This window comes from Cornus florida, unplaced genomic scaffold (genome assembly GCF_030987335.1).
Source record: "Cornus florida cultivar Cherokee Brave unplaced genomic scaffold, ASM3098733v1 CherokeeBrave_3.0.0_Hap2_Chr04, whole genome shotgun sequence".
In the NCBI taxonomy this organism is placed as follows: Eukaryota; Viridiplantae; Streptophyta; class Magnoliopsida; order Cornales; family Cornaceae; genus Cornus; species Cornus florida.
Window position 1 is genome coordinate 312,764 of NW_026775574.1, and position 9,996 is coordinate 322,759.

Below are 9,996 nucleotides of genomic sequence, written 5' to 3' on the forward strand. Positions count from 1 at the left end.
ATATGCAACTTTATGGAGGCGTGATCAACAAGTATAGTTGACCATCTTCATTCTACTTGGGTACCAAGTGTTTGTTTGGCTATAAATAGCCTTGTTTGTCATTCAATTGAAAATCATCCGAGATCATCAGTTTGAGTTTGTATTAGTGTCAGTTGAGTGAGAGCTTGTGGGTGTATTTGGGTTTTGGGTGTGAGCCACTTTGCCTTGTATCTCTTTATTTCCATAGTGAAATATTATTCTGTCTTCTCCCCGTGGACGTAGGCATAGCCGAACCATGTAAATCCTTATCTCGTTTATGTGTGCCTATTTTATTTAAGGAAACCAAATCAAAGAAAAATAGGAAATATGCCAAAATCTACTTGATCCCATGATTACGGGATCTTATCTACGTGATCCCATGATAATAGGGATATTACATAAAACACCTAATAAAAGGCTGAAAACAGCTAATAAATAATAATAATACAGATATTTCAACACTCCCCCTCAACCTGGGGTGAAGATATCAATCAAGCCCAACTTGGTAATCAAGGTATGAAGCAAAGATGGACCAACGGATTTGGTGAACACATCTTTCGACTAATTAGAGGACCGAACAAAACACGGCTTGATAATTCCTGAACGAACCTTCTCTCTGATAAAATGAATGTCCACCTCTATATGTTTAGTCCTCTCATGAAGAACAGAATCTGAAGCATGCATGATGGCCGACTTATTATCACAAAACAAGTTTGAGGGCTGTTTTTCACTTAACCCTAGCTCCTCCAAGAAAGATCGAAGCCAGAGAATCTCACAAGTACCCTGGTCCATGGCACGATACTCAGCCTCTGTTGTAGATCTCGAAACTACAGGGTGCTTCTTACTTTTTTAGGACATAAGATGATCTCAATAGAAAGTATAGAAGCGAGATGTGGAAAATCTATCATTCTTGGACCTAATATAGTTTGCATCACTGAAACAGGATAGCCCAGCCTACTTGTTAGAATAATAGAATAATTCAAGTCCAGGACTTAAGACATCGAAGAATATGATATACCGCATCCATATGAGTTGTACAAGGAGCATGCGTAAACTGACTCACAACACTAACCGCAAAAGCCAAATTAGGACGGGTGTTGGTAAGATAAATCAATCTTCCTACCAAGCGTTGATACTGCGAGGGATCAGAAAGGAGATCTCCAGACTTAGCCGAGATCTTCAGATTAGGATCCATAGGAGTGGAAGCAGGTTTACACTCAAGCATACCCGTGTCTCGAAGAAGATCCAAGACATACTTCCTTTGCGATAAAGAGATACCCTGCTTAGATCTAGCAACCTTAATTCTCAAGAAATATCTGAGCTGCCCTAGGTCTTTCACATCAAAAGCTTTAGCCAATTGAAGCTTAACTTGAGCAATCCCAGGGATGTCATTGTTAGTAATGATGATATCATCAACATAAACAAGAAGAATGATAGATCGACCAGTGGAGGAACGGTGGATAAAATATGTATGGTCAGAATGGCATCTAACAAAATCCATGGAAGCGGCTAAACCAAGCTCTGGGAGATTGTTTTAACCCATACAAAGATTTCTGCAATCGACAGACCTTTCCAGCATACTCCCCCTCATTCCGAAAACCGGGTGGAGGATCCATATAAATAGTCTCAAGAATATCACCATTAAGGAAAGCATTCTTCACATCAAATTGATGAAGAGGTCAATTATGAGAGGCAGCTAGGGAGACAGGCAACTGAACTGAGGTCAATTTAGCCACTGGAGCAAAGGTATCATTAAAGTCTTTACCAAGAATCTGAGTAAACCCTTTGCCCACCAAACGGGCCTTATATAGATCAATAGAGCCATCGGCCAGATATTTAACACTGAATACCCATTTGCAACCAACAGTCTTTTCACTAGGAAGGAGAGTTACAAGCTCCCATGTTTCATTTTGCTGCAAAGCATCCATTTCTACCATCATAGCGGACATCTAATTGGGATTCTGGAGAGCCTCAGAGACATTTCTGGGAATGAAAATGGAATCAAGTTTGTCTAGAAAGGCTTGGTAAGACCCTGAAAGACCATGATAAGAAATATATTGCGAAATAGGATGATCAGTACTACAATCGAATCCACATCAAGCAGGGGGTTTACGGTCCCGAGTGGGATACCGAGACTCAGGAACAGGGTCAGGGAAATGTAAAGTAGAGAGGAAATGTACCTGAACCTGTATCTGAGGAGGATGAAGGCAGTGGAGGCGGAGCACGAGGGCGGCGAGAATAGACCTACAAAGGGGGTGAGGAAACCACAAGAGAAGACTCTTCTTGAAAAATAGGAAGAGGACGAGCAAGAGGAGAAGCCTCTTGATCGGGAGTAGAAGTTTCTTGCAAGATAGTATTAGAACCATAAAAGGGGTATGCTCATGAAAGGTGACATCAAGAGAGTGATACATGTGTTTATGTACATGATCATAACACCGGTAACCTTTTGGCATTGAAGAGTATTTTAAAAAGATACACTTAATGGCCTTGTTATCAAGTTTAGTACGAGAAGGGCTATGATTCTGAACAAAACATGTACATCCAAACACCCGAGGCATGATGGAAAAAAGAGTAATATCAGGCTGAAGCACTTGTAAGGGGGGCCTTACCATTTAATACTTTACTAGTGGTATAATTAATGAGAAAAGTAGCTGTAAGAACCGCCATGTGCAATTTTGGCACATTCAGACCACTTAAAAGATATCGAACAACAGACATTAGTTGGCGGTTTTTACGCTCTGCCACACCATTATGTTCAGGGGTATATGGACAAGTTAGTTGATAAAGAATACCCCATTGGTTAAGTTGAGACTGAAACTCATGGAAACATATTCATAACCATTGTCAAACCTAATATTCCTAACAGCTTTATATTGAGTTTTGATCATTTGGAAGAATTGAGTGAACAAGGGAAAAACTTTAGATTTCTTTTAAAGTAAATTTACCCATGTGTAGCGGGGATAATCATCAATGAATGTGACATAATAACGATGCCCCGAGAAAGCAGTAACAGGAGAAGGACCCCACACATCAGAATGTATGAGATCAAACATGCTAGGTGCACGATGCATATGAGAAATACAACTGGTTCTAGTATGTCTAGAAAGCTCACAAATCTCACATTGAAACTTATTATCCTTACAAGCCGTTATTAATTAAGGGAAAAACAGACATAAATACTAAAAGTTTACATGCCCAAGGCGAGCATGCCATAAATTTAAAGTCTGAAAAGAAAAATCATATAACCTAGAAACTGGAAGAACAGAGGCTTGGAGGCTTGAAGCAAGTGGAGGAGGTGTTAGTGGAGGATCCCTAAAGTAGTAGAGGCCATTGTGCTCATATCTCCTGCCAAAAATCCTCTTCGAACACAGGTCCTGTAAAACATAGTAATGAGGAAAGAAAATCACTGCACAGTTTAGTGATTTGGCAAGTTTGCTAACAGATAGAAGATTAAATGCAAAGTTAGGAACATGAAGAATAGATGGCAAAATAATATTAGGGGATAGATGAGCATCTCCTTTATTACGAAGAATGGTGGTTGACCTATTGGCTAGACTAACAGCCTGATTAACAGAGGTAACGGGAGTAGACAATAATGACAACTCACCAGTCATGTGATCATTGGCTGTGGAATTCAGAACCCAAGTAGGTTTTCCCACTTTAACATGAAAAGCAAGAGTACTTGAAGCTATAGTAGCCGTGGGAATAGAAGAGCCAGCCTTGGTAGATAAAGCTCTGAACTGCTCCTGAAGCTGACCAATCTAGGACTGTAACTGATTGAAGTCCTGAAAAGATGTTCTAGGAGGAGTTGAAGCAGGAGGGACAACAATCTGTAGTGTAGTATACCCACCAATAGTATCGGCTACTGTGGCAGTGTGGCCAAGGCTAGAAGGACGATTGCGATAAAATTTCTGCTTTAGCTCGAGATGAAGCTTAAAGCAACGTTCCTTTACATGATCCGTGGCTCCACAATGTTGACAAATAACCTTTCCCTCTAAACGTTTAGAATTAGCAGCAAGAGCCATCTGATCAACTGGAGTCCTTAGTAAAGCTACTGGCTGAGAGAGCTGATGTCTATGTTCCTCATGGTCAACCCATCAAAAACTGGTAGGTATATTGGTGGTCCAATTTCTTGACCAAAAGAGTTGCAGCTTCTTCAGAGAAATCGGAGAGAGGTTTATACTTTGCTACTTCCCACCTGGACTGGAGGTACCCAAAATACTCTGATATTGACAGCTTAAGTGTCTCCTAAGATGCATGAGCAATCTCCTGACAGAGTTCAAAGATACGAGCGTTATTGCGGGAATGGGCATACATCATGTTAATGGCTTGCCACAGACGAAAAACGGAAGTGTGAAACATGAACATATTATAGATATGCTCCTCCATTGAGTTGAAGACCCAACCCAGAATGATGTACCTGTCCATGTCCCATGCAATATATTTAGTATCCATCTTTTTCGGTTCCTTGACTAGACCTAGAAGCCAACCAGTTTTTCCTTTCCCTCTAATATAGAGTTGAAGAGAACGGGATCAAGATACGAAGTTGCGCCCATTCAAAAGCACACTAGTAACCCACTGTGCCGGAGTATGATGTGTTGGAGATAAAGTACGCTGGACCGAGGATAAAGTGCCCTTTTGGCTACTAGAATCAATCATAGTACCAAAATAAGGCTGATGCACACGTCAAAGCAGGAGGAAAGAGAAAAATACAAGGTCGGAAAAATCGGCGCTTTCCTCCAAATATGTTGCCGAACAAACACTGGCAGCCCACAAAGAAAAAAAAAAAAAAAACACCAGGAGGACCCTTAGGTCATAAAAAACCGAAGGGAATTCTCCTAAAAAAGGAGTCAAAAACAGAGGGTTACCCGAAGGTTTTTGTTTTGCTCTAATACCAAAAAGAAGTTTTGGGTTTTGGCTTACTCAAACCGAGAGCCAAGACATATATTTATATACAAGAATAGGGTGTCAAGAAAGGAAACCAAATAAAAAAAAAAAAAATAGGAAATATGCCAAAATCCCATGATAATAAAGATCTTACATAAAACACCTAATAAAAGGCTGAAAACAACTAATAGACATAATAATAATAATAATACATATATTTCAACAGTTTTTTTAACGGTGAACGTGATTTTACCATTATACCCTTTTATTGATCTAAACTAAATTATGCGATGCAAACAATGGAAGATTAAGTTACTAGTTTACCCCTCCTAGCTATATCTATTCCTTCCCTCTCTTAATCATCAGTTCTCTCTCTCTCCTCTTCCTCACCGCCACCGCCACCACCACCATCAGTCCCACTACTGCGCGCCACAGCCATTCACCGCACGCCATAGCAACGCCTCCACCCTGTGCCAAAGCTACAATAACCACCACCGCATGCCAAAGTCGCCACCATAGCCTTCTCCTCCAACGCCTAGTTCTCCCCTCTCCACTATTGTCTTCCTCCACCTCTCCCCGACCAACGCTGCCAAACTCCCTCGTCCCTCACCCCTCCAATTATTCAGGTCTCATTGGTGAAAGAGATTCCATTGAAGATTTGTAAAGCAAGTACAAGTTGTTTAATCCCAGAAATCCAAGATTCAAAAGGGGGATAAGCATATTTCCAAAATTGATTTTGCCTGACTTCAAACTTACAATACCAAAATTCGAACTCAGCATATGGATTTTGATTCTGAAATCCCAAAATATGAACTCACAATGCCCACATACAAACACACACATATATACTCGCATCGAAAATTTGAAATTCCACATGCTCGCTGAAAATCCCACTCTCACAATGCCCACATCTTCGCTGAAAATCTCAAAATTCTAAATTGCAGAGAGAGAGAATATGGATATATGGTGGGTGGTGTGGTTGAGATGACAGAGGGGGCTTGCTAATGCAAATCAATAAGGGTACTTTAGTCAGGATTGAGGTCAATGGTGCCTTGGAATGCCTTGAAGAAAAGTCAGAGTCTTTGTTTTACTAAGCTTTGAAATTACTAAGTATACTTGGGAAAGTGTCTCAACTCCGATATTTGAGGTGCATCCTGGCTTGTTTTCAAGCGGTTTCCGGACTAAAGGTCAATGTGGCTAAGAGTGTGCTTGTGGGTAGGGAATGTTCAGGATATCCCCTCTTTAGCTGCAGTTCTTGGATGCAGGGTGAGTTCTTTCCCTATTCTTTATATGGGTTTGCCCCTAGGGGTCTTTTCAAGGATAGTGGGGAGTTGGGATTCAGTGATTGATAGGTATGCGAAGAGATTGGCAAGATGGAAGAAGCAATACTTGTCCAAAGGGGGTAAAGTTACTCTTATTAAGAGTACATTATCGAGCCTCCCCGCTTATTTTCTTTCTATGTTCCAAATCCCTTGCTCCGTTGCGGATAGGATTGAAAAAATTCAAAGGGACTTCCTATGGGGATGAAGGGGTGATAAGTTCAAGTTTCACCTTGTCAGATGGGAGCAAGTTTGCAAGCCTATGAAATTGGGTGGTCTTGGCATAAGACGATTAGTTCCCTTCAATCAAGCTCTCCTGGGCAAATGGTTATGGAGATATGGGAGGGAAAGACATCATCCTTGGCACAGGTTAGTCTCTTGTCGATTTGGGGAAGAGGTTAGCGGTTGGTCTACATATCCGGTTTCCCTTGTGGGATGAGTAGGGATGTGGAAGTCTATTTGGAAGGGATGGGATGCCTTTTCTGCTTATATTAGATTCAAAGTCCGTGATGGACGTCGCGTTCGTTTCTGGGTAGATCTTTGGTGTGGTGATGAGCCATTATCTCGTACTTTTCCTAGATTATTCAGTATTGCAGTTTATAAACACGCCTACAAAGTTGACCATTATTGGCTTGATAGCAGTGGGATTACGTGGGATGTGCACTTTCGGCGCTCTTTTCAGGATTGGGAGTTAGATGAGGTATATGTCTTCCTAGATCTTTTGTATCGGTAGGAGGGTGTTGGCAGAGAGCATGATGATTTGATTTGGGTTCCATCTTCCCACGATTGTTTCAAAATAAGATCCTTATTTTTATGTCTGTCTAATTTTGATAATTGTGGCTTCCTGTGGAAGACTATTTGGCGATCCATTGCTCCAACTAGGGTGGCTTTCTTTTGTCTGGACCGCTGTTTGGGGAAAGATTCTGACAATTGATAACTTGAGGAAAAGGGGCAATTGTATTGTTAATTGGTGTAGTCTATGCAAGAAAGATGGGGAGTCAGATGATCACCTTTTATTGCATTGCCCTGTGGCGAACGATTGTAGGAATCTTATTCTTGGGTTGTTTGGCATACGTTGGGTAATGCCACGATCTACTAAAGATTTGATTTATGTTTGGAGAGGATGTCGTGTGAGAAGGAATGTACACTATTTCTGGAGAATTGTACTACATTGTCTATGGTGGTGCATTTGGAAGGAGAGAAATAGTAGAATGTTCGAAGGGAAAGAGTCGTCTACGGCAATGTTGAAACTTTACATTCTTCGTTCTCTTTTCAATTTCGTGAAGAGGAGTCTGATGATTTAATTATTTTTTTGGATTCTTTGGGGCCTTAGCCCCGGTTCCACTTCTGTATAAGGGATGTGCTCTGCTTTTGAACGCCTTTTTATGTTATTATTACTTATCAAAAAAGTTTCTAGGGGAAGTAAGTGTCATAAACTGTTCTGAACCAAGTCTTTATCAATATAGTTTGAGTAATTACCAGATTATAAACTGTTCTTCAGGCTTTTTCCAGATTTCCCTTTAGAAATCTAGGCTCCGACGGTGATTGGAGTATTCTTAGTCTCCCTTACAGTTGTAAGAAGACTTGTTACTTTTTCTGTTTGCTTCACTTGCGATGTGTGAGAGAGAGAGATAGAGAGAGATTGTGGGAGGGCAGTGGTGTGGAGGGGGTGATGGCAACAGTGGGGGGGCGACAGTGGTGTGGCATGAACATACTGTGTGTGTACAAATCTTATATATTGTGTGCATAGATCTTATATATTGTCTTTATATATCTAGTAACATGTGATTTGTCTGTTAAAATAGTTGCGGTATTTGTGTCTTCACATATATCAGTCCCTCCTCGTATGGTTGGTCTTTACCATGCTGATGGCATTGAGTAGCTGAAGAGGATACTTAAATGGTAATGAGATAAGGAATTTTATTTATTTATTTATTTTATTTTTTCGGGTAAGTAGCGAGACAAGGAAATTGCAACATGTATTTATTTGATCGAGAATTTCATTGGTTAAATCATGACATACACAAGGATATCATAATTATATTCTGTGAGTGTGCATTTTTCTTTACATATTTTCGTGCCCCGACCCCCAAATAAAAGAATTAATTATTTACTAATAGAAGAGGTCATTATATGTCTTGGTCCTTATAAATCAAGGGTGTTGAAGGGGCGGTTTCGGTACAGACACAACATTCGGATTAACTGCTCAAAGTGGCCTTTTCATACTCAAAACTCAAATTTGCATACTTGGTAGTCTAAGCTTATATATTGACAAGTTCTGTATCGGTCGAACCCGTGCATATTGTGCAAGCTGTTTTACTTTGTTTACAAATGATATTATTGGATTGCATATTGTGCAAGGCTGTTTTATTTTGTTCACAAATGATATTATTGGCAGGTATGAGTGACAAAGATGGAAGAGAAAGAAGCAGAGACAGAGGAAGAGAACAAGATGAGAGGGAAAGCAGCAAGAACCGAGAACGAGATGATAGAGGAAGGCGCCGGAGCAGAAGTCGAGAGAGGGACAGGGGAAGAGATAGAGACCGAGGTTATGACTATGATCGAGGCAGAGAATATGGCAGGGACAGGGACCGTGATCGGGACCGGAGTAGGTATTATTACTGAGGATAGTACTAAAGATTATGAGAATTTGGTGGTTGTACGATGTTGGATTTGCCTGAGTGGTTTCGTTTTGGGCGTATGCTGGTGGGAAAGATGACACCGTTTCGTTTTGGGCGTATGCTGGTGGGAAAGATGACACCGCCCCTGTTTAGCTTGAACTAATCCTTACATTGGATTCTAGGTCTTTCTTTTCCTCTTGTACCCATTTTTCTGGAGAACTTCGATTGGTGCTATCATGTAATGTTTCTTGTTATTCGGGTGACACAGTATTGGGAGATCTATGGTATCCAGACCAGAACTTGGAAACGTATCTGTTTGAAGTTAATCTCCATAAATCTTCAAATTAAGTTGAATTTAGGGGCATCGTTGTGATTTCTATAATCACCTAACATGGAAGGGCAACTGCCTATCTGTTTTCATTCGAGTGTTTTTTTTTCTTTTTCAATATAACTTTCACCTGAATGCTGTTACATGAGTGCTTTTGGATTATTAAATCAACTTTGTTAAACCCTTGCTATTGTGTTTTCTGTTTAGGTGTTCCTTTGGAAAATTTTGACACTATTTACCAGGTTTATTTTATTTTTTATTTTATTTTAGGGAGATCTAATTTTATTCAATCTCTTATCAATTCCTGACCCGATTGTTAGAAGGTTACAGGTAGCACGGACTCCAAATGATGATAACATGCTTACTAATACGGTAGCCAATTATTTTATATATATACTGCAAACATGGCATGGCATATAAGCAAAGCAAGAAACAAAGATTAACTTTTGCTCTTGTCCTCTATATATACTCCAATCGGATTAAAATTGTCTCCGGCGCAACAAGGTAATCTGTCCGAACCGGTGAGAGATGTGGGTCTTGAATTTTGCCACGTCAGTTAGTAATGAAAGACAAAAAAAGAGTAAATTTTTTTTACTAAATGCGTATTACAAGTGTATATAGACAAAGTGTTCGTGTCTTCCACTATTTGTATTTCTTCTTGTCTTCCACCACAGAGATATTGATTCCGATTTTGAAGCGATTGAAATCAGTTGAACTGAAGAAGAAAATTTCGATTTTAAAGCGACTGAAGGTGGATGAACTAAAGAAGCCTTCGATCCTGAGGAATTTGTTTCTAATCTTGAAGCCGTATCAAACCTAGAAG

At 40.1% G+C, this 9,996-nt stretch overlaps 1 protein-coding gene across 1 annotated transcript in view; it reads left to right on the top strand.

Annotated features, from left to right (window-relative positions):
• LOC132302404 (transcription initiation factor TFIID subunit 15) overlaps positions 1-9,354 on the top strand; it is a 43,083-nt gene extending 33,729 nt beyond the window's left edge. The window contains exon 8 of the mRNA XM_059799238.1: positions 8,623-9,354. Within this exon, the coding sequence (XP_059655221.1) occupies positions 8,623-8,849 (227 nt within the window). The 3' untranslated portion in view covers positions 8,850-9,354. The remainder of the gene's footprint in view (positions 1-8,622) is intronic.
• The last annotated feature ends 642 nt before the right edge of the window (positions 9,355-9,996 follow it).